The sequence below is a fragment of the Neofelis nebulosa genome, chromosome 4, assembly GCF_028018385.1.
Source record: "Neofelis nebulosa isolate mNeoNeb1 chromosome 4, mNeoNeb1.pri, whole genome shotgun sequence".
Lineage (NCBI taxonomy): Eukaryota > Metazoa > Chordata > Mammalia > Carnivora > Felidae > Neofelis > Neofelis nebulosa.
The window spans coordinates 82,658,133-82,683,828 of NC_080785.1; the positions used below are offsets into that span (position 1 = coordinate 82,658,133).

The following is a 25,696-nucleotide window of genomic DNA, read 5'->3' on the forward strand; positions in this document are numbered from 1 at the left end:
GGCTGTGTATTGATCATCAATATTGGGACTTTAAGTGGTGTATAATTTTGTCTATCATTTTCTCCTTTGATGTTGTTATTTCTCTTTGGACTAATTTGAGCATCTAAAAACACACTTGAATATATGGATTTTGTGTATTTAAATTTGCCACTTCCATTTTAAATGTTTATTTTTAAAGGAACAATTATAAACCTTATTTATAGTACAGTATCAATACTAGGTTCAATATAATCAGCACCTTAACTAATGGCCTCAAAAAACTAGATGCGTCTTCTGTGATAAATTTTCTTTTCTCTATATTACCTAGTGAAACCTGTTCAGTGTGATTACAATTTTAGGAAGTTTTGAATTCGTGACATGCTTTAAAAATAAAAGTTTCTCTAAAAATAATTCTTTATAGGGGTGCCTAGATGGCTCATTTGGTTAGGCATCCAACCTCACCTCACTTCACGATCTCACAGTTTGTGAGTTGGAGCCCTGCATCTCTCAGCCCAGAGCCTGCTTCAGATTCTGTGTCTCCCTCTCGCTCTCTGCCCCTCCCCGCCCTTCTCTCTCATGCTCTCAAAAATAAACATTAAAAAAATAAAATTAATGAATAACTCTTTACATATTGTTTTCAGATCAAAGTTCCAACCATCTCCAAATCTGGGGAGTCTGTAATACAATTATCCATATTTCACGACAAGCAAAGATTTTGTTTTGTTTTGTTTTGTTTTGTTTTGTTTTGTTTAATCTGATACAGACTTGGGTCAGTTTCTGTGTCCCAGCCATTTGTGCACATATCAGTTGTGCATGGATCTAAAATCGTGACCCTTAACACCGAGGGTTTTTTCTCCATATTTGGTGCCCAGTACAGTGTCAAATAAAACAAGATTTCAAATAATATATATAGAAATTAGTGTTAAAGAATTAATTTTTGATTACAGGTGTTATATACTAATTAAGAAGTTTCTCTTCACAGGGTTTTGTGAAGCAAACAATATTATGTAAAGAACCGTGTACATTTAAGACAGCATCCATATTTGGTAATATAACTTTTGATTACCTTTCCAGGAAAAAAAATGACAAAATAAAAACCATTTCCTCTGGGCACACGTCCTTACAACTTTGAGCTTAACTACTCATAAATTAACATAAATTTACTCTAGATGTTTTTTGGGGTTTTTGTTTGTTTTAGTTTTTCTTTGGTTTGAATTTAAATTAAGATCTCTGGAGTGGGGTATCGTGTGGTTACTGATATAGAAGAAAAACCCTCATCTCTGGAAAATGCAGCACCATTCTTCTGTGCTGTGACACAGTGTGAGGAAAAAATTTTCCTCTGCCAGTTCTACTCTAGCCCCAAATCATCATTTGCTTTATGGTTGAAAGAGGGCGAAGGGCACACAACAAACGAGTTTTAAATTCGAAGTTAAAATATAGCAAGTGTTCTGTTGAACTGTTTGCTGCCTGACACATCTGTGTCTGATTAATTTGCACTTAAACGGTGAGGGTGTTTTGCTCTCAATCTTGTGAATTTGACTAAAACGACTCACTGGTTGAATGTCTCCATTCCATAGTAACCACAAGAAGTCAGGGTTTGATGGGTACTGATTCATTAAAAGTGGACCTGAGTTTTCTCAGCCTGAGCCTCCTCCCCCATCAGGAAAATTACCTAAGAGTGACACCGCTTTATTCACGTTTTCACCTCCTCCGTCTGTTGAGACACCCAGTTCAACATCCCACACCTTCTCTTTTACCTTCCCTTCTGGGAATGGAGCTGGGGGGAGTTTAGAAGCATTTTATGGCCTGATGTATGCAACTTACCACTTATCTGGCGCTGACTTGTCATTTTGGTTGCAAATGTCAGAGTGTACCACAAAACTGTAGAGAATAATATGACAAACAGCCCTGTACCCACCATACGTTTTTACATCACTATTTTGCCACATTTGTTTCATATTTTTCTGGGGAAGGGAGACATATAAATCAATTAAAGCCTCCTGTAGTCACTTCCCTTCTCCCGACTTCACCTAATCTGAGGTTACTCTTTCCCTTGCTGTTCTTCCCAGTTTTATGTATGTATTCATAAACCAAAGAAGAATTTGTTTGCTTGTTTATGAAATTTTATGTAAATGACATCTTAATGTATTTTTGCAGCCTCTCTGAGTCACATCCAGTTTATACAATTTATCCGAAGTGATACATGTGGCTCTATTTCGTTTATTGTAACTACAGGGCAGAATTCTAGTATTGTACATTTCAATGGCACTTTAAATTTAAACATTCCCTGGTTATTTAAGTTATTTGTGAGGGTTTGTTTTTTTTGTTGTTGTTTTTTTTTTTTAGTATTTCAAACAATGCTATAATTTAGTTTGTTAAAGTAGTCTCCTTATGCACATGTACAGGAGTTTCTTGGACAAGTTAAATTTCAGGCTATAATGACTATCGTGCTAAATAATGTAGGAGGAATGTTGTATGGTTTTTTCAACAATAGTAGATTTTTCCAAATCGCTGTCCAAAGTGTTATATTGTTTTTACACTTGTCCGTAGTCAATTACTACTTTTGTTACTCTACATCTTTCGTCCTCTTCCTCTACATTTTCTTTTTCAAATGTAATGTGGGTTGATATCTATTGCTTTTGTTTACCTTCCCTCCAGGAATGTGGAATACGATAATATTTTATTAATTTTGTTGGCTCTTGGGTTTTTCTCATCTGTGATTTGCCGTTCTTTTGTTTATTCTTTAATTGTATTAGTTAGTGTATTTCAAATTGAATTTTAGGGAAACTGTATATATTCTGGATATAATCCTCTGTCAAGTAAGTAGGCTATAGATATCTTCTTCTCCCAGTATGTGGTATGCTTTTTAGTTTGTCTGTTTGTTTTTACAGAGGTTTAAATTTTAATATGGTCAAGTTCATTTATCATTTTGTTTCTCTTAAATTTTCTAAGTGTTCTGTATTGTTTTGGAAATTGTCGTTGTCCAGAAGTTTTCAGAATATTGCTCTATATTTTCTTCTAAAAATTGTACAATCTTACTTTTCACATAATGTCCTTACAGAAATAGAATTTAATCTGTCTGTGGTCTGAGTAGAAACTTTAAGTTTTTTTCTTCTTCAGCATGGATAATCAGTTGTCTGTACACCATATATTGAATGTTATATTGTTACTCCCACTGATCTCTAATGCTCCACTTGTCAGAAATAGATTTTTTTTACACATATATGGGTCTTTTATGACCTCTCTGTTCTAGTCTACTGGTCTATTGTCTATCCCAACATAAGTGTCACATTTTGTTTTAATTATGATTTCTTTGTTTTAGTCCTGACACATGGCAGGTGAACATACCATATTGCTACTCTTCAAATACTCTTGGGACAATTCTTGACCTGTGATCTTGCATATATTTTCCAGATTCTGCTTGTCAATTTTCAGGAAAATCTCTGTTGAAATTTGATAGTGATTGTATTGAAGGGATAGATTAATTTAGAAAAAAATGTATCTTTTTATATTGAGTCATGTCTCTTTGAGTCGTAAATGCATTCACAATACTGGACCCTTGTTCCACCTAGAGATTTAATCATTGTACTCTGAATCAATACAATAAAGTAAGTTAGGACAGTAAAAAAAAAAAAAAATTAACACATAATTGTTAAACATTAAAACTTTTGTATCATTTTACTCAACTTAAAATAGTATTATATACTCAGAAAAGGCAGTGTAAAAAGTATAAATAAAACAAAATTTTGTTTAGGAAATATAATGGGCCAAATGTAATCCTTTATGTGCATATCACTGCTTCTGAGGTTCATTTAATCACTGAACTTCTTAAACTCATTTCTTTTTTTCTTGGTATTCTATATCGTAATTGTGAAATAGATTACTGGCATGATACTTTTAAAATTTCAACAATTTCCATAAGAGAACAAGAAATCCATAAGAAGTAAGCATCTTTTAGCCAAAGAACCAAACACGGTCATTTGGTTTTAAAGATAACTTGTATCTGTATTATTATTATTATTATTGATAATTAAATCAAATTTGTTTGGAAGATTTTTGGAAAGCTCTTTGGAGCCAAGATAAGAATATAATGTTAAGACCCTAATGTAGCTTCATGAAACTCTTAATGAATCAGCAGGGTCCTGGAATAGGAGAGTAAAAGTTTAAAACCAATAATATCCGCTGTTTGCTTTTAAATTGAGCAAGGGCTGTATGAAAAGTTAGCTTCTCCCAGGCCATTGCACCTGTAAAGAATGAGTTCAATTTTGTTTATCCGCGTCATTCTGTGAGAAGTATGCCTGTGGCATAAATTCTAATTCATGGAAATTCTCGGTTTCTAGTTGTCTCAATTGTAGGTGACATCGATCCGGCTAGCTAGCTCTTTGTAGAGATGAATTGACAGGGTTTCTGGCAAGAAAATGCTGTCGGATTAATGGCTGACAATCAGTGATTGGAACGAAGGTGAGGCCAGCTGTTTCTGGAATGGTGGTTTTGTTAGCAGTTGGCCCCTGGAAATCCCTGTTATAAAGAAGTCTATGGTAGAAGACACATTCCAGTAGTATTGTTAGAAGAGACACTCCTGTGTAACTTAAGGGAGAATGCTCCTAGGCAAGAAAGTCTTTATTTCTGCTTATGCTTTTTTGGCATATGTTACAGATGGCATGGCAGTGATCAAGGTTGGAGATCAAGAAACACACCACACAGATGAGTCAGCTTCCTTGTTCTTGTTCCAGGGGGATACCAGGTACGGATTGGTCATTAGCATGAGATTTCTCAAAATTCCTTAAGCTGGTGTGCCAGGTACACGTGACACAAGATCACATTTCATGTTAATACAAAGATTTTCTAACAAATATTTAGGAATCTGTCTTATGGAAAGAAAAATATAAATTCCAGGTACCTGGGCTGGTAGGTTGTAATATATTATTTTCAGGGTTCAGTGACATCATACTTACCTTGTCAGGATATCAGAGATTAGCTATGTTGCCAGGACAAAGAAATATATTTCTCTTTTTTATCCATTTATTTTGAAATTAATCAGAGGAGATTATGTTTGAGTCATACTGTTTCTGGTAGAAATATCAAGAAAACTAAATGATTGCCCTGTCTTGTACATTTTTTGTTAAGTGTAACTAATAATCCATATTCTAATTTGATTACTTTTATTAACAAAGGTAGCATACCTTGAAATATTTATATAAGTTCAAGTGATACTGCTTCTTGATGAACAATTGTTTCTATTCTTAAATTTCGGATTAGTCTGGTCAATATGCCATAACAGGCTACATTTTAGTGGGTGTGTGAATTGGAGTGGTTTTTTTGGAAGCAAGGATATTGAACCATCTTTAATATTCATGCCAGACCTTCAGTCAGCCAGTGCTTTAGCACATCCCATATATTCGGAGAGTGTTTTTACAGTCAGACAGATCAGTATTTAAGTTCAGCTGTTGTACATATTGTCTGGATATGTTGTTTAACTTTTAGTTTCTTGATGTTCTCAGTAGGGAAACTGAGATAATAATAGTCAGACTTAGAAACAATGTACCAGAAATACAGTGTTTTTCATGAGTGGTGAATATAATCACGTTTACTTTCACTTTGGAGATCTTTGATGGTAAGAAAAATATTTGCAATATTAAGCTTGAATTCTGTGTCCCCCATATGTGGACATACTTAAATAATTGACCATAGTCAGTTCTGATCTCGGAGCTGCAGGGATGCAGAATATTTCTAATTAACAGAGCATCAAACTTCGGTCACAAAACTCTGACCCAAGCCATCTTCATCACTTTAGTCCAGTTACTCGTGTTCTCTAAGTTTCCTTTTATCTCATCTGTACAATTGAGAGATTGCAAGACCTGTCTCACAGAGTTAACAGTGAGTGACAGTTACTTATGTTTATTTTTTATATGCTTTGTTAATCTTACAAAGTTCAGACTTCCTATAAGGGAATATCGAACTGTTAGAGCCCTCTGCGATAATGGAAAGTTATTTTAGTTTTAGTTATCAGGCTTGAATAAATTTCAAAAACAAAAAACCTTAATGCCTGAAGTAAGTAAGCCATTTTTCATTTAAATGTATTATCTCCTTGGGTGCCTGGGTGACCAGTCTGTCTTGATTTCAGATCAGGTCATGATCATCCTGGTTCATGAGTTCAAGCCCCACATCAGGCTCTGTGCTGCCAGTGCAGAGCCTGGTTGGGATTCTCATTCTCTCTTTCTCTCTCTCTCTTTCTCTCTCTCTCTCTCTCTCTCTCTCTCTCTCTCTCTCTGTCTCTCTGTCTCTCTGAATAAATAAATAAACTTAAAAAACAAAATACCTGTACTACCTCCTAACTGTAAAACCATTGGCTAATCTTTTAAAAGTCTTCTCATTTTTTCTTCTTATCAACAGTATGTTAATCAGTAAACCTCACATCTGATTAAAATTTATGGGTGCACATACAATGAATATATGTTCATGTAACTTTCATGGTCTATTAGTCACTGCAAACACATCTTGTTAGTGACCAGAACTGTGGTGTCCGATGTCTGGCTCTCAGTGTCTGGACTAATCTTTCTCATCAACTCCTTTTGTGTGAGACTTTTGACAAATCACAAAAGCTTACCGGACCTTGAGCATTAAATGTATGGGATCCTCCATTAGACCTTTCTATAATGCATACTTCAGAGACACTTACTTGTTGAAGAGATGTGGGGGAGAGGATGAACCTTGGGATGAAACATGGTTCAATTTTAGGTTTGGGAGGCGGAGGTGAAGCAGTACATGAGCCATGATAAGCTGAGTATGTTAGATAAAATGAAAATTCAAACACTAGAATTATGGGCTAAAGAAAAAAAAAATTAAGGGGAAATTAGAAAATATTTTGAACAAAATACAAATTAAAAAGCAAAGTACCAAAATTTATGGGCTGCAACTAAGGTAGAGCTTAGAGGCATGTTGATAGTATTAAGTACTTATATTTGGAAAAAAGGATCCAAAGGCACGAGAGACAGAAGAGAAAATTAAGCTAAAATAACTGAAAGCAAGGAACTATTAAAGATAAAAGCAAAAACCAAACAGAAAACAATAACTGATTATGACAGAAAGCAGACAGGTGGTTTCCTGGAGCTGAGGTTGAGTAGAAGAGAAAAGTGGGAAAGAGTCAGTGGGAACTCAAGGCATGAAGAAAGTATTCTCTATCTTGATTCTGGTTGTGGTTTATACAGTTGTATATATTTGCTATCATTTCACTGTACATATAAATAGGCTGTTTTTATTACATGTATGCTATATCTTGGTAAAGCTGATCTTAAAAAAATTCTTAGATATTTTTGGAAATGGGACAATGAGTATTTGAATATGAAGCAGTTGTAATATATAAAATAATGTGATTCCTTTTTAAAATAAGGAGTCCTTATCTATTAGAAATACATATTGACATATTTGTGTATGAAATAATAGAACTGCTGAGATTTGTTTCATAAGAATGTTAGTAGTTCGGAAGTATTTGGGGATAGAGATGAAACATAATTTCCGTGAGTTGATAACTGTTTAAAGTAACTTATGAGTAAATAACATTTTCTATTTAAAAAAAAAAAAAAGACTGTGAGGGTGATTACATGGGATGAGAAAAGAAATGAGATCAGAATGAATAAATTATGGCACTTTAACGAAAGGACCATCTCAGGGCTCCTCTCTCACTTGTATGAGCCCCCGCCAAAGCTCCGGGAAATTCTAAGGAATGTGTAATGTTTGCTGCCTTTGTCACCTTTTCAGCATTTGTCATTTGTTGTGGTTTCTTTTGTCCTTTTCATAAAAATTCATTTGTGCCAAATTTTGTATTCATAATCTTATATTTTTCCTTAAAATTGCATAAGCTTCAGGCCGTGCAAAGCCTAAATTCATTCCCACATGCGCTGTTTCTGAACGGGAAGAACATTGAGGTGCATACTGCAGAATTGTAAGACTCTGTTGGGGTGCACTCTTAATATACTTAAAATTTAGATGGACGTAATAAACAGGGAGTTCAGAGAGAAGAGGTTGTGAAGGAGTGGTGGTGATGTTCTTAGGAATGCCAGCAATAATGAAGGATTCAAATGGGTTGCCACATGTATTCAGTGACTACTCTCTATGGGTTTATCCTAGAATGATGCAAAGTGATATAATGCTCCCCTGCTTTCAAGGTGCCTACCATCTAGAGAGGCAGTGGATGGAAGGTACTCACTGTGAAGGTAGCGTTTGATCAGGGTGTCAATGAATAAAAATGTAAAATAAATCCAAAGAACTAAGAAAAAATACCTTTAAGGAAAAACAATATATTTCTTTAATGGCTTTTTTTGGGGGGGGGGGAGGGGGAGGAACTGTATGTTTTATTTTCATTTTAATAAGAGAAAGCTAGAAATTCAGAATACGATAGTTGATTCTGCAATCATTAGAACCAGTAAAATACTAAGTGGAGCTTACAGATATGGCTCTTCCCATCCCAAAGAACCCCAGGTAACCTTGCGGTAATTTCTAAGGGCAGATTATAAACTCTCCAGGGCAAGGAACTGTTTAGGAACTAAAACAGATCTTTACAGTCTTTCATTTATTCCATTTGTTAATTTTTAAAATAGTTCAACATAGTTAGGGTATTCTACTGTGTTCCCAATAGAGTAATGAGTGCCGAATCAGAAAGAACCTTCTGTGGGATTGCAGGCTTTTGTGTTAGCACAAATTCAGATGAAAGCCTTTTCATATGTAGAGTAAGTTCCACTGAGCATTGGAAGAAAATAAGATTTCTCTTATTTTCTCTTAGGCTACTTTTGTTTTCTTTTACTTTCTACTCTTTCCTGGATTCTTCTCCCTGTCATTATGGCCCTTGAGTCTGCTGAGATCAATGATCGATCCAATTATTTCTATAATTTTTTTTTTTTTTTTTTAGTACATGCTGCGTAGAGCAATCTCTGATGACCCTGTGGGGACATTAATGAGGAAAGCATGAACTGTACATTTTAGTAGCTGAGACAGAAAAGAGCATTTTTTTTTTAAGTACTCTATATTGAATGGTAATATGTGCTGAGGAAAGAAATATAATAAGGAGCATAGATCCAGCTTGTCAGACAATCGGGTTGCAAATTTAGAGGGGATGATCACAAATGACCTTACCAAGCAGGCCAAAACTGAGTGAAGTCCCCAAGGAGAGGAAAGAGTGAGCCAGAAGTTACTGACATTACAGGAGACAAATGAAAAGGGCAAAGGCCCAGAGCAAGACCATACCTGGTGTGTGCCAGGAACAGTAAGATTGCAAGGAGGCCAGTGTAGCTGCAGCTAGTGGGCATGTGAGGGCGGACGGTGGACGTTTTGGTCAAAGTAGTCAAGGAGATAGAATCTTGTGGGCCACTGTAAGGACTTCAGCTTTTTTTTTATGTTTATTTATTTATTTTGAGAGAGAGAGAGAGAGAGTACAAGAGCGTGCAAGCAGGGGAAGAGAGAGAGAGAGAGAGAGAGAGAGAGAGAGAGAGAGAGAATCCCAAGCAGGCTCCATGCTGTCAACACAGAGCCCAACATGGGGTTCACAAACCAACACGGGGCTCACAACACGGGGATATCACAAACCATGAGATCATGACCTGAGGTGAAACCAAGAGTCAGATGCTTAACTGAGCTACCGAAGTGCCCCTAGGACTTCAGCTTCTCCTTGTGTGGGATGAGAAGCCACTAGGCTGACACACAGGCTGAATGACATTTTTATTCACATCATTTACTGTTTTTTCCTCAAATTTTTATTTAAATTCTAGTTAATTGACATAGTGTAATACTGTTTGCAGGAATAGAATTTAGTGATTCATCACTTACATATAACACCCAGTGCTCAACCCAAGTGCCCTCCTTAATACCCTAAATGACATTTAAATAGGAACACTCTGAGTGCCGTAACTAGAATTATTTGAAGGGGTGAAGGTCAGAAAGAAAAGGAGTTTAGTTAGGAAACTGAAGAAATAATCCAGGTATGAGATGCGGCTGTTAGAACAAGGTGGGAATGGGGACATAATGATAAATTATTATATTACACTGTGCATATATCTGTATACACACACACACAGTACAACATGTGTGTTAAATTTCAGCTCAGTGAAAATGACCTCAATATGTTCATTCATGTGTATACATAGTATTCAGATTTAGTTAGCCAGAAGTCACTCCACCATATTTTTAAAACGTAAATCCCTACATAACAGTCCTACAGAGTAAAACATGAAATAGACTGACTCTAGCCTGCCAAAGTGGGAGGGCCACAGGGGAAGGAAGGCGTAGACCCTCTCCAAATTTTATTATTGAAGCCTTTCCTCTTATGTCTTACATTATCAAACGCATTGAGTCCAAGTTCACTGTGACCTACCAGGCCTGTGGTAACATACCCCAACCTATTGGAACTCATGCTGGTCCATCCTTAACTCACATCTCTCAGCTCCCCACCCACCAGCCCCACTGGAGTTCTCTAATCCTGGAGCCAGAGTTTTGTCTACTTTCCGTGATGGTCCTGCTCCTCCCTGGGAGATACCATGTCAAAAATCGTAAGTGATTGACATTGGTGACCCAGAATCTACTCCCCTCTGTGACACACACTAAATATCTGTCAACTTGATGTGATGAGTTTTATCATAATTAAATACATTTACTTATATTGATTTTACACTTTTAGGGTTTCATTATTAGGTTCTATGTATCTTAAATAGCAAAGAATCATGTGGGATGCAGGTATTCCTGAACTTAGAAGACGAATCAGGAGACCTGGCTTTTGAAACTGTCACTAAATACGATTTCTAAAGCTGAGGTTTCGCATTTGTAAAAGTAAGGATAGTTACATTTACCCTACCTGTTTTACTGGAATGCTGTGAAGAAAAAAGAGAAGAGGTGGGCAAAATAACTGTTAAAAAAAAAAAAAAGTCTCATATTGATGCTATTAACACAAGTGAAATGGATCTAATTTTATTTCTTTTAAGCAAAAGGACTTCTTAGGGGCACCTGGGTGGCTTAGTCGGTTAAGTGTCCGACTCCTGATTTCAGCTCAGGTCATTATCTCATGGTTCATGAGATCAAGCCCCGTGTCTGCTCTGTGTAGACACTGTGGAGCCTGCTTGGGATTCTCTCTCTCTCCCTCTCTCCCTGCCCCTCCCCTGCTTGTGCTGTCTCTCTCTCTCAAAATAAGTAAACTTAAAAAAAAAATGACTTCTTATAATTAGCTGGTGTATGTATGAATGTCCTTTGTAATTCATCTAGGATAGATTGCCATTAGTTTTTTATGGTTGTAATCATGTTTGCTTATGAAATAGGGGAAATAATTTCTCTACATGAATGTTAGCTGGAGAGAAAATAGTTGAGTTTTGTTTTACATCAGTTGGCAAATACTGCTGTTAAACTGTTGTCTTCTTAGGCAATTCTCATTTTTCAGTGGAAAAATCAATTATTGTAATATGTTATATAAAATTATATATCTACTGAGATTTCATTTTACATATTAAAAGTAATTGAGAACTTTTGGAATGAAATTCTATCATCCAATGACATCTGTTATTTATTGAACACCCATCAAGCCAATGTAAATTATTTGCTAATTTTTCTTTGAGACATAAAAATTAGGATATTGGCACTTCTTATGAAGTAACACCTAATTCACTGTATTTCTTTAAGATTCTCTCAGGATGGATGATAAGATGGTTATTGATTCTTTTTTGTTTGAAATGGCTTCTTTATTTCTATCCTTTGGCTTCTCAAATGATGAAAGAATTTATACATTAAAAGTACACCATTTTAATTTTGATTATACCATTCATAATAATGATATAGTATCTTTGGCTCAAAAATAAGCAAAATACAAAAACTTAGTTAACTTTTTTGTGCATAGCAGTTGACCATGTTGCAATATTTCAAGCGATGAGTAATTAGGTTATGATAAAAACTCCCTACTTCTTTGTCAAAAGAAATATTTTTTCTTATACTATAGAGTAAGTATATTTGCATTTACTTTTGTTTTTAAATTTTGATTGAGAGATTTCTTTTTAGAATTTTCCTTTCCAGAGATATTTTTTTATCTGATTTGAAGTTGCAATTCACTGATCACTGCAGTGATCACTGCACTGTTCTGTGCATTCTGTCAAATAATAATTTGAAATGGAATTTATTTTGTCCTTATATATGTATTCTCAGTGAAGATGAGGAGGAGGAGGATGATATTGTCACTCGTCCAGATAGTTCCTGTATTTATTAGGAAACACTTAACAAGAATAAAGTGATGATATTTTAGGTTAAAATGCATAAGTAGTGGGATACCTTTAAATAACATTCAGAAAAAGAAAGTACAGAATATATGAATATTAAAAAAGGTTAAGAACATAATTAAAGTTACTATCCTTAATAGTTCACTAGAGACACTTCAAGTAACAATTAAGGCAAGCACTTCTCTGGGGTGCGTGGGTGGCTCAGACAGTTAAGCATCTGACTTCAGCTCAGGTCATGATCTTACGGTTTGTGAGCCCGAGCCCCATGTAGGGCTCTGTGCTGACAGCTCAGAGCCTGGAGCCTGCTTCAGATTCTAGGTCTCCTCCTCTCTCTGCCCCTCCGTCACTTGTGCTCTGTCTCTCTCTGTCTCTCGAAAATAAATAAATGTTAAATTTTTTTTTTTAAAAGGCAAGTATTTCTCATGCACAACTGCATCATTTAGCCTAACTTCCTATGTCCATTGAATTAACTGTGTATCTATATAATCATGAATGCATTTTGGATTAGTCTGTTACTGTCATGGTATTTTTCAGGTTTGATGGTATTAATCTGTAATACCACTGAATTAGAAAGTCACTAGAAAACATCCACTCTGGGTGTTTTAACAGAATGAATTGGGAAATTAAGAAAAGTTTATAATATTATGAATTGCAATCTACTTTAAATGAAATGATGACATCACATACCTTTCTTTCATTGGATAGCTCCACATGTTACATGATTTTCTTGGGATCATTCAAATTTACTAATCTACCCATCTCCTTTTCCTAACTTGTTCAGCCACATTCTGTTTTAGTCAGTTTCAAATAATACATCTACTTATAAACACCATAAATTGTAGCCGTGGAGTAACTTTGGCATCTGTACCAATCCTTCCAATACATTTTGGACTGCAATACTAGATTATTTTAATGATGGTTAGAGTGATTTGAAACAGAATCCTATGATGATAACCTTCTTCACATTAGACCACAAATCATGGTTAATTATATTCCTCTTTACCTTAACTCTATTTAAAAGGCATGAATTTGCAAAGCCATACTGGAGTGCGAGAAGCACATTACTTTTTCCTGTAAATCAAATGTGATCAGTTCCAGTCTTCCCTTATTATTATCATTATTTGATATTTCCTGCCTCACAAGCCCTGGAGAAATCCCGATGAGGATGTTATATATTCAGAACACTGGGGGATTGGCCCCCTGTACATTGATCCACATCACGGAGAGAGCAGTTATCTGACCCAGCACACTTCGTTGACAGTGAGTGGCTCCTTTAACTGTTACGAAGTCTTCCTGAGAGTAGTTCTCCTAGGTTGAACCACTGAATTCAAGGTCGACTTTGCTAAGGGTACTACACAAATTTTTTTCTTTGAGGTAATGCCATCTTCTCTGAACAATTTGAGCAAGCATAGTACCTTTACAAACTCCAACTACATTTGTTGGGGGCATCTCCTGTTTAGAACTGATTTTCTATCCCCATTTCTTTTACCCATCCAACATTCTTTTTTTTTTTTTTTACCATTTAAAAAAAATGCGATTATTAATCTTAACATGAAATCTACCCTCTTCACAGATTTTCACTTGTACCCTGTAGTATTTTTATCAACAGGCACAGTGTTGCTTATCAGATATCTAAAACTTGTCTTGAATAACTGAAATTTTATACAAGAAACACCCCGTTTCTCCCTCCCCTAAACCCTGGCAACCGCCGTTCTACTCTTCGCTTTTATGAGTTTGACTGTTTTAGATTTCTCATGTAAATGGAATCCTGCAGTATTTGTCCTTCTGTGACTGGATTATTTATTTCTCTTAGCATAATGTCATCATGGTTCATCCATGGTGTGTCATACTATAGGATTTCTTCCTTTTTAAAGGCTGAATAGTATTCTACTCTATGTATAAACCTTATTTTCTTTAGCCGTTTATGTCAATGGATATTTAGGTTATTTCTACATTTTGACTGTTGTGTATGCAACTATAATGAGTGTGGGAGTGCTATTATCTCTTTGAGATCCTGTTATTAATTATTTTGAATAAATACCAAGAAATGGGAATGGCTAGATCATGCCGTATTCTATTTTTAATTTTTAGAAAATATCATACTGTTTTTCATAATGGCTGCACCATTTTGTTTTCCAACCAACAAAGTACAAGGATTCTAATTTCTCCATCCCTTTACCAACACTTACTTGTTTTTCTTTCTTCCTTCTTTCTTTCTCTCCTTCTTTCTTTCTTTCTTTCTTCCTTTCTTTCTTTTCTTTCTTTAATAATGTCCATTCTAACAGGTGTGAGATGATACCACATTGTGGTTTTGATTTGAATTTCCCTGATAATTAGTGACGTTGGGTAAACCTTCCCACATTCTTTTCCCTTCTGGTAGTGTTCAGAATAATTTCTCATCAGTGTGCTCCTTTAAGTGTGATATTGGCTTATTTTCTGGGAGTGGAGTGGAGAAAAGAGATGAGTCAGTCAGGCTTTTGTTCGTTCCGAGTTGACATTGTTTATCCACCATAAATGGTATATTCTACAAAAACTTTGTTCAACAATGTCTTCATTTTCTGCACATCCAACTCTTCAAACAAAATTGTCATATACATAATTAAAACAATGTTTAAATTCTCTTTTTATTATAATGAAAATGGCATTGTAAATAATATGTGTTCCTTGTACTAGGTTTTACATATTTGAACACCATTTATATTTAGGTGGGCTATGAGATAGGTTTAGTTGGCATAAACCGAATGAGATCTTCTAATTGCTGATAGTAGCATTCACCTAAGAGATAGACGGAAGTCATACTTCTGCACTGCCGTCAACTAACTGTAATATTAGAAAAGCCACGTCACCTCATGTTTCACTGAGTTCTAATGTATTCTGTAAGAGACGAAAACTAGCGCATCCACAAGGATATTGCTTGCTTTATAACGTTGAGTCTATAAAATAGTTGTGACCTGCTTACAACACTGTTTATCTGTGTGATTCTTTTCCAGTGGCCTTTTTATTGTTGACCATTAATATGGCAAATTATGTGATAATCTACTTACTTCGTAATTATTATTATTTTTTTTATGATTGACACTAAATCTGTTTTAGATCTGTGATTGTAGAAGCCATGGATTTTAAATAACTCGAGGTACTCAGCCTAGAAAACGAGAGTGGGTAAGCCCAGACAGTTTAACTGTAGTCTTTGATGTTTCTTAGATGTTTTCTTCTGTTTACACTGTTATGAGGATTTTTTATTTTGTAAATTAATTTCATTTAAGAACTTATATATTCAAGCCATATTTTGCTTATTTTAATTGCTTGTTATTTATAAAAAATGTGAATGACAGAAGAAACATGGAAAACGAATTGCTTGACCATACTCCAAATTAATGACAGTTTTAAGTAAGATAATTCAACTTCTTTAATTATTAGCCACAAAACTCCTATAAATAGTATTATCATAGCATCTACTTTTGCTTCCCAATCTGCTTCATTTATGTTGGGCTTGTTGTTAACGCAATATAAAATCTACAATAGTTTGAAGCAAAATACTAGAAGTTACCCCAAACCTCCTATATATGTATGTTTAATACTACTAAAATTTGGAAGAATGTGAATTTATAAAATTTACATTAAATATTCTAATGAGTTTAATTCTATTATCTCTATACTGTGAAGAGAGGAAATTGTGATCTATCACATTTTTAAAAATGTATAGTTTATTAGAGTTAAATTTTTGGTATTTTAGATTGAAAACAGCTTTGAGTTTGAATGGTGTTAGCTCTAGGTACTTTGTTTGGCATGTAAGTTTAAACCAAAAATTAGGTTCAGACTACAAATTGAATGTTCCAACCCCTGAGTTAACCAATCCAGAACCAAAGGTAGCAAATGCCCAGAGAAGACAAACTAGATAGGGTAATGCCATGGGGGCCCTAGGGAGCCAACACCAGCCTAAAGAAACAGAACTGGGTGCCTGGGTGGCTCAGTCAGTTAAGCTTTCAATTTCAGCTCAGGTCATGATCTCACGGCTCATGAGTTCGAGCCCCGCGTCAGGCTCTGTGCTGACAGCTCAGAGCTTAGAGCCTGCTGTGGATTCTGTGACTCCCTCTCTCTCTCTGCCCCTTCTCTGCTCATGCTCTGTCTCTCAAAAAATAAATAAACATTAAAAAAAAAATTTTAAACTGAGAACAACCACAATGGGCAGTGAGAGGAAATGTGGGGAATGCAGAAGAGAAAAATTAGATGACATGATTGCTGTGCTTTAAAGTCTTAACGTATATAGAGGGAAAAGTTGTAAATAAGGACAAATAATGAAAAACAATGTGGAAATTTCAGGATCCAAAATGTTTCTTAAAATCTCCACATACAGGGGTGCCTGGGCAGCTCAGTCAGTTAAGTGTCCAACTTTTGGTTTCAGCTCAGGTCATGATCTTATGGTTCGTGAGATCCAGCACCAGAGTGGGGTTCTGCGCTGACAGAAAAAAATCTTTAAAAGAAAAATCTTCATATAAAGCTCCAGCTCAAAAATTGCATTTTCATAAATTGTAAACAAGCAGGGGTTTTGTTGTTGTTGTTGTTCATTTGTTTTTCATTGTGCCACAGTCATAGTATTTTCCCCTTCATAGAGTATGAGTAAATTAAAACAGTGATCTAGCAACATAATCTCCCTGAAGGAAGCCAATATGGTGAATTAACCAGTTTGCTGAAGGTCACAGCCTTCCTATTGTGTTTGGAGATTTCCAAATTTGATTATGGAGAAGAGAAGATATCAATGGTCAACTACCAGCAACATGTTGGTTTACAAAACACATTTTTGATGTGTTTACAAAACACATTGTTTCTGAGAATAATACATATTAAAACATGGGAAGATTTTAATTTGTTCATGCTAAGTATCAAACACACACACTTTGTTGCATTTGAAAGCATTATTAAATTATGAATTTTAAAAAATGCAACATTTTATTATAGTCTTTTTTAGAAATTCAGACTACATTCTCAATAAAATAAAATTCAGATCATGTTTCTTTTAATGTAGCTCTTTCTTTTAATGTAGCAATGTCCTCATTAATGGAAATTGTTCCAAAGCCTTCTTCAAGCCACGAGGTTATTTTAAACTCAACTCATTCAGGTAGACCAGAGAAACAAGGTCCCTACAAGCATCTAAGGATACTTCTAGAATGGGGACTGGACAGTGAAGAGGGGTAAAACAGGCAGATAGAGATTGCTTCCATGAAAGTAGCCCCATGTTTATATATTTTATGCACTGAGGCTCTCTTTTAAGTTTTGATGAAACTATGTGTTACAAGAGTTTTGTCAATGACAAAAATGGCAACATTATTATGAGATTAGCTATTCAAGAAGATACTTTTTAACCTTAAGATTTATGCATGTAGATGACTTTTCACAGGAAAATACATCTGGGTTTTTAATGTCTTATCATAGTGGAGACAGTGTCCTTTGTTCTGTAAATAAGCAGAACTCCATTCAAATACTATTTTTTCCCTTTTTTCTCTTTACCAAAGATACCCTTCATCTACTCTTTTTTTCCTTCCTGAGCTTCCTCTCTTCCACCTTTTTTTTTTCTTTCTTTCCCTTCATGTTAATGTATAAAGTGGTTAAAGTTGTAAAATATTTAAAAAGTAACTTTATAAAAGAATAAAATACATCTATCTATTTATTTCTCTGTATCTCTGTTTCTGTGTATTAATACTGCCTAACTTGAAGATGAATGAATAATTAGTATAGCTGATGTGGACAATATATAGGACCCTGGGAGCTCAACTTGCAGAATTTGTTTACCATTTAGAAAGCCAGGGCCAACAAACATTTCAGCTGAGTTGTTGCTGCTGTTGCTAGTTTATAAAGGATTTTTGAGAGCAAATGTTCAGATTTAAGAAATTAATCTATAGTCATGGTTAATAATATCAGTGGAGAAAATGTACAAAGCAATCAATTTTGATTAATTTATCATATACATGTAGTTTTAAATTAGGTTTTGGTTTTATTTTGTTCTGTTCTGTTACCCCAGTGGTATTAATTCTCATTCCATAGCATACCAGCCTCACTGGTTCATGTAAGTGTCCCGTATATGAGTGTGTGTGTGGTTTTGTGTTTGTTCATTTATTAACTCATTCATTTTCTTTCATCTCATTTTCTCTTTCCATTCCCTTCTTCTGTTCACGAGCAACTATTATAATTTCTGATACTTCTGATATCTTTGTAAAATATATAATGTTAGTTCGTACAAATGTCATTTTAATGTAAATAAAGCATCATTGCCCTATAGACCAGATCCTGTTTATCACTTGCTTTTACTTGGAAAATGGCTTTAAGATGGATCCACCTTTTGGTGTTAATGCCTATTACGGCCTTTTTCTTGCACCCTGTGCCAAGGGTTTCCATCTTGAGCATTTACTATGCTCTCATTGTCCGTTTCTCCTGATACTGCCCCCTCCTACAAATAGACACACAAGAAGATTTCTGGGTCACAGAGTGCACATGTGTATACTTTAATGATGTTCTGCCACTTTGCCCTCCAGAGGGATGCACTTATCCATTCCCATTAAAATAATTACATGTTTGTACATTGTAATCACACAGTCGTTTTCTTTTCATCTGATGTAGAATGAGGGTGAAGCTGAACAAGCATCCAGCAAGTATAATCTCCCTTGGAGTCAGGGTCCCCTAATCCTACATCTTGGTCAACACATGGCATTTTCTGGCTTTTAAACTTTTGCAATGTGATGAGAGCTAAGTAGTACCTCATCATTGCTTTAATTCATACTTTCTAATCACTGATGAGTCTGGGGTCTATTTTGTATATACTTATGACACTTTTAAAATTCTTTCTCTGTACTCTTAAAAACTGAGAACAAACTGAGGGTTGATGGGGGGTGGGAGGGAGGGGAGGATGGGTGATGGGTATTGAGGAGGGCACCTGTTGGGATGAGCACTGGGTGTTGTATGGAAACCAACTTGACAATAAATTTCATATATTGAAATATAAAATAGAATTCTTTCTCTGTGAATTATCTTAATTTTACTAACTGCCAAGATATTTCTGTTGTCTTTCTAGTAAAGTATCATTTTTATGAATTTTTATGGCAACATCAAATATTAGCTATAAGGTGGTAATCATCACATAAGTGACTATGGAGTGCCTGCTGCATGCTAAGTGCTAAAAAAAAATAGTTGTGGGGGAAAAAAGTCATCGGGTTTTGTGTGATACATATTTGGATATACCTCTGAGATTTCAACTGTTAACTCAATAAATTTAATCCATAAGATGGTTGTGATGTAATGGTAAATATTAAATATGGACAGAAATAACATACATGAAATCCTATACTACAAAGAATAGTGTATAATAGTTTTAGGAGCATATAAAGTTACGTAATCCCAGAAGTTATAAAAACACATAGTTGAGAAAGTTTTATGTTGATTGATTTTCTTTAATTTTTAATTTTTTTTTAAATGTATTGTCTTTTTTTTGTTTTTAATAACATGTTAAGTGTAAGATTTTGAGCAGCAAATTCTGTCATGAACTGTTGCACATTTAATAAAAATTCAAATTATCTTAGTTTTCCTGTTAAGAGTTATTAGTATAGGTACTTTCTAGGGATATAATCGAAACATCACCTGGAGAGTCTAAAAGTTGAACAGTTCATTAACATACATGTTGATATAGTTTAAAATAAAGAAAACGTAAATGTTTGCTCATAATGCTAAATAATAGATATAACCATTCATATGTACACTGTCTTCCAGGAATTATTTCTAAAACAAAGTCAATAAAAAGTTATCTTAAGATTGACTATGCTTTGGGGTGCTTGGGTGGCTCAGTTGGCTGAGCGTCCGACTTCAGCTCAGGTCATGATCTCGCGGTTTGTGAGTTCGAGCCCCGCATCGGGCTCTGTGCTGACAGCTCAGAGCCTGGAGCCTGCTTCAGATTCTGTGTGTGTGTGTGTGTGTGTGTGTGTGTGTGTGTGTGTGTGTGTATCTGCCCTTCCCCCACTTGTGCTCTGTCTCTCTATCAAAAATAAATAAAATGTAAAAAAAAATTTTTTTTAAAGATTGGCTATGCTTCCATTCAAGTCAATTAAGTGATAAAATACTACTTTAGTGAACCTCCGTGTAGCCTGGTCATATTCAACAAATTTTTACCTGCATTTTAAAATAGTTTGTAGGATTCTTCAATTAACACTTTCCAGAACATTGTATTTGAAATCATACCATACTCAATTCTCACAACTATTAGAACCTTGTTATGAATTAATAAGGAGTGATTGGTTATATTCACGTGGTTATTTTAGTATGGTTCTTGTAGGATTTTAGGGAGTTGGAGAGGCAATGGATAAGGAAGGTATTACTAAATGATGACATTCCCTGTAGCATCTGATGCTCACCATTGGAACGAAGAATAAAAAGTTTAAAGTGCTGGCAAAATCTTTTGAACCGCAGTCCTGCACCAGCTCTGGTGGGAAACTGAATGAAGAGAAAAGAAGTTCAGCTGATATACCACAGGAACAGAACAGATCGTGTAGCTTATGACCTCATGTGTATATTATAGGCCAGATTTCCAGTTATCTGTATATTTTTCTCAGCAGTTGTATTAATGACCCTAACTAGTTTTCCTGTTTTAATACTAGAAGCATTTTAAATTTCATTGGATAATCATGCTTTGTAAATTTGCCCCTTTGTTTTGAGAGGTGAAAAATGAGCAAATTAATCAAGAGAAGAGGCATGAAGATTATGCAGCTACTTCTTTTCATAGAATCTTCTCTTGCCGAAAAGTGACAATGCAATTATAACACTATAATTTGTTTCAATTCAAGATGGTCTCTACATAAATATACTCTTTATCGTGACTTTTAGAAGAGTGGGTTTTTCAGTGTGCTCTTCCTTTTGCTGTGCTAAATTTTTCTTTAGTGGTATCATCATTGTCTTTTATGTAATTTTCTCATTTTATATGTACAACAGCCTGGGATTATTGAATTAAACCTAAGGCCCGTCTGAAGGTAAAGTCTTCTTTGGAGTAAGTTATAGAAAAGCCATTTTTGTTGTGTTATTGTGAACATTTTTATGGACTTATTTTGCCATTTCACTGTAGTAAAAGTATTTCCCTTACTTGTTTACAACTGGCAATATGCTTTCCAATGTATATCAAAATCATTAAAACTTTTGAAGATTTAATTATGCTCTGTTTGGAATTTTCCACGGAAGGCACTGGTGAGCAATAGGGACCTTCACATAGACCTCTCTGAAGCTCATTGAAAACCTAATTATTGAACAAGTATTTCTGTTTATTTAAATAAAGCCTAATTATGGCAGACGATATTTTCTTAGGTAAAGCTGGTAGCATTCACAAATTTGGGGGCACTATGACTTTGGATAGTCTCATCTAATTTACATCCATTTCCCATAGCTACGTAGTAGAGCCAGGTGATTCTTGCCAAATATGCCCCCCTAGATTATTTTGACAGCTCATATAAAATAGATGAAAGACACGGAATTTAAAATGTTGAAGTATGATGTTACTAATTTTTTTAAGCGAAAATTATCTTTCTAGATAGGAAACACGAAATGCCCTGTAATTAGTCCAGCAACATAATCGATGCGATCCAGTGCAAAAAGAAAACGTAGAGTTCTTTGTTGAAACATTAAGAGTTTCGAAATGACAACAGCGAAGCATTAAATCAAGCGTGGGCCCTTCTGAGCACAAGGCCTTGTGCTTCTACACAGGCCACACCCTTCCTCCCCACTCCTCCCCTCCCCCTCCCCCCTCCCCCTCCCCCACCCATGAAGCCGGCTTGTCTGTAACATGCCTGTGGATTGTACTCAGGAACACCTTACATGCAGTGAAGAAAAAGAAAAACATACCCCGCGGAAATCTGTATTATCTGAGCAAACTTGAAGCAGTACAAATATCTCAAGGAGAGCCTCAAAACAAACTACTAATCACTTTTTTTTCCCCTCTCCCACCCATTCCATGATGGAATATGGAAGTTTATACTCTTCTAGATACTTGTTCCCCATGGAGAAATTATATTGCTGCTTGTGATTTTTTTTTTTTTTCCTACACAAGATTGGCCTGAGCAATATATATTCAATGATGTTTTCTTTCTGAAAGCAGTGTGAACATAATGCATGTGTTTGGTAATGTTTAATAGATTTCAGATGCAACATTTTGCATGTTATGTTACACAGGTCTAATGTGTTCAGGTAAATGATGAAATCAAACTATGTGCGGTTGTGGTATTACTGTTCAAAGAACTTTGAACTGATGGTCTCTGAAATGGTGTGCTGAGTTGGTTTTTAAATGCAGAGCCCTGTGTGTCTTCTCTGCCCTGTGGACCCAGACTAGAAATACGACACATTTTTTTTTTTTTATACTTGAATTTGTCTTTTTAGGGATGCAAGTGTTGGAATGGAATGGAATTCCTTTAACTTCTAAAACATATGAAGAAGTGCAGAGTATCATTGGTCAGCAAAGTGGGGAAGCAGAAATATGTGTAAGACTGTGAGTTTTTCCCCATCTTTTTGTTTCCATTTTTTTGGCTATTCATGGCTCTTTTAATTTAAAATTGTTAAGGTGGAACCTTTGCCAGTCAGCAAGATTTTCAGTAATTAGAACATAAAGTGAATACAAGTTTTTATAGATTTCTTGTGTTCAGAATCAAAATCTAAAGCATAGTAAGAATTCAGCTGATTTTGTTTCTGATATTGTCAGTAGCTGTCCCCTTTCATGCTTTTATTGAAACATGCTTCATTTAAATGAAAGCCTAAACCCATTTAGGTTTCCTGTGTGTGTATAGTATTTCAAAATGAGCTTATGTTTAATCCATAAAGATTTCACCTTAAATAATCATTTTTATCAGCTGACTTTTAACAGCATTGCAAGTATATATTTGGTTAGAAGGGTGAGCATGCTTGGAAGTTGCTTTATATCATTAACCACTTCTCATTTACCTACTGAAAAAAAAAAAACTCAGGGTAGTTGGAAAAGAGGGACTTTTGTCTCAGGTTTCCTCAACTTCTTTCTCAATTTCTTTGTTTTAATTTTTAGGGACCTCAATATGCTATCAGACTCTGAAAATCCCCAGCACCTGGAGCTTCATGAGCCACCGAAAGCTGGTAGGTGAAAGTAATCTGCTTTCAACTGTGGGTAAAGGCGTCGATGTAAATGGAAACATCGTTATAGAGGCAGGTGTAGCTGTAGATGAGGATGTGAGCATAGATACTGCGTAGGCAAAAATGTACTTATAGACTAATCAATGTTTATTTATGTAATTGTAAACAAAACCAAAGCATTGCAGCTACGTTTTTAGCCTTCTAGGGAAACACAGATTTGTGTATTAGACCCATTAAAGAAATTCATACAGAATTCTGGCTATGTGAGTTCACATGTTTAATTCTTTAAAAATAAATTCATCCCTTCAAAGGAATCCATGGAGCCATTTATTTGCAGTTTTAGGTTATTTTTAGACAATACTCGATTCCTTTTAGCCTAGGATTATGGGGCACTTATTCTTGAACCTTTTGACTGCTGTTAATAGTGAATAAAAAAAAAATCAACATTTAATTTCATAAGTACATGATGAAATAGATTTAACTCTTTATTAGCAAACAACTATAGTCTTATAAATGTTGATCAGCTGTAACATGAACACTTGTTTCATTAATTGTAGCATTATCACTTGTTTCTTCGTTTAACAAATATTTATTGAAAATTTTCTATGCTGCAGCTAGCATTCTAAGAGTCTGGGTTACTGCACTAAAGAACAGACCGTGGCTTGTAGAAATTTTCATACATCTGTGAAGTTACATTACCTTGTCATCTAGAACCCAAGTAAGTTCCATGGTGTTAAGTACCTATGAACCTGAGAAATACATGCCATTTCTTTTTGTTGTAGTGGAGAAAGCAAAATCCCCAGGGGTTGATCCTAAGCAGTTGGCAGCAGAGCTCCAGAAGGTCTCATTACAGCAGTCACCACTGGTTCTGTCGTCCGTTGTTGAGAAAGGATCTCACGTTCATTCAGGTCCAACATCAGCAGGATCCAGTTCCGTCCCCAGCCCTGGGCAACCGGGGTCACCCTCAGTGAGCAAAAAGAAACACGGCAGCAGCAAGGTGAGAATTGTTCAGTATGACCTCTAAGTTACTTATTTTCTAGCTCCTTATTCAGATGAGGACAAAGGAAAGACAATATCATTCTCTTGTGATTTTTCATTTCCTAATGATCTCTTGGCACAAAAAATTGCCATTTCTGAATATATGACCAAGCAAAATGTTCATGAAGATGATGTGTTTTTATATTTCTTAAAATATTTTAGCAGTTATTATTATGAGGAACTTGAAAAGTGTGTCTAATGCTCCCTGTTTCCTGGTTCTTTTTCTGTATAGTGGTTGCATCAATTTGAGCCTCTTTGTGTATGAAACATTAGCTTTGCATCTTTTTGAAAATAAGTTACACATTAGATTGGGTTTGATAATCTAAATAAAAGGTAAAAAGGACACAGGGATAGAGAGAATTTAGGACAATAAGAAATAAAGAAAACCAGTAATATAGAATTGCCATTTTGAATTTATCCCTATTTCCATACTAATAAATTTTCCCTTTTTGCAAGTCTTCATTTGTAATAAATGTTTCTAACATTATAATTTCCAAGATACTAGTGAATTAAAAAAAAAACATAGAATTAATGTTTTGAACCTTATAAAAGCAGATGAAAATGTAGACAATTTGTAACTTTTCCCTCATAGATTTCATTCATAATGAAGAAATTCTTATTATAGTTAAAAATATGTTTGACAAAGTTTTCTTTTATTTAAACATAGATGAAGATTTCTCTTTACTTGGTAAGATGCCTGGGAGGGACAGGCTATGCTTGGGTAAACTGACTGGACTTCAGAAAACAAAAGTTTGTTTCACCAAGTATAAACACAGCAGATGTCCCCCCAAATCCCTTTTATTCGGAGAGAAACAACAAAGGTAGGATGATCTTAATCATTGCATCACAGGATGGTGTGTCCCAAAATAAATACAGCAAAGCTTCACAAAGAACAATTTCAAGAATGGTTAGATTCAATTTCAATACAAATTTTAACACAATTATAATTTATCACATACAGTTATGTGTTAGTTTTCAAGAATTACCTCATGTAGGCTCCCTGTCTTCTGAGTTATAGACCGATATTTCTCATTCCTATCTCAAGTATCTCCAGGTAGGACACAAGAAATGAGAAAGTCGGCTTGCAAAGTTTCCACACCAAGGACATTATAGTTCTACAAGTTTCTCATCCTAATTTTTTTTTCAGCACCTGACATCACCATCCTCCCAGGAAATTAAGTAAAAATGTGAGACCATCATTTTCTCTTCTTTTCTCTTCATTCACAATGTCTGATTAGTCACTGAATCTTAATCCTCACAATTCTGATTTTCTATTAAGTCTCTAGTAAGTTTCTGCCTTCTCTGAACCCACCAGTTTT

At 35.1% G+C, this 25,696-nt stretch overlaps 1 protein-coding gene across 7 annotated transcripts in view; it reads left to right on the plus strand.

The window, feature by feature from the left end:
• Positions 1-25,696, plus strand: part of PCLO (piccolo presynaptic cytomatrix protein) — a 442,587-nt gene that overhangs the window by 324,460 nt on the left and 92,431 nt on the right. For 6 of the 7 annotated variants that reach the window (XM_058725251.1, XM_058725252.1, XM_058725254.1 and 3 more), the window contains exons 11-13: positions 22,620-22,728; positions 23,275-23,342; positions 24,122-24,336. In XM_058725251.1, the coding sequence (XP_058581234.1) occupies positions 22,620-22,728; positions 23,275-23,342; positions 24,122-24,336 (392 nt within the window). Of the gene's footprint in view, positions 1-4,635; positions 4,724-22,619; positions 22,729-23,274; positions 23,346-24,121; positions 24,337-25,696 lie in introns of those variants that run through there. The other variant, XR_009260516.1, reaches the window with a different exon arrangement.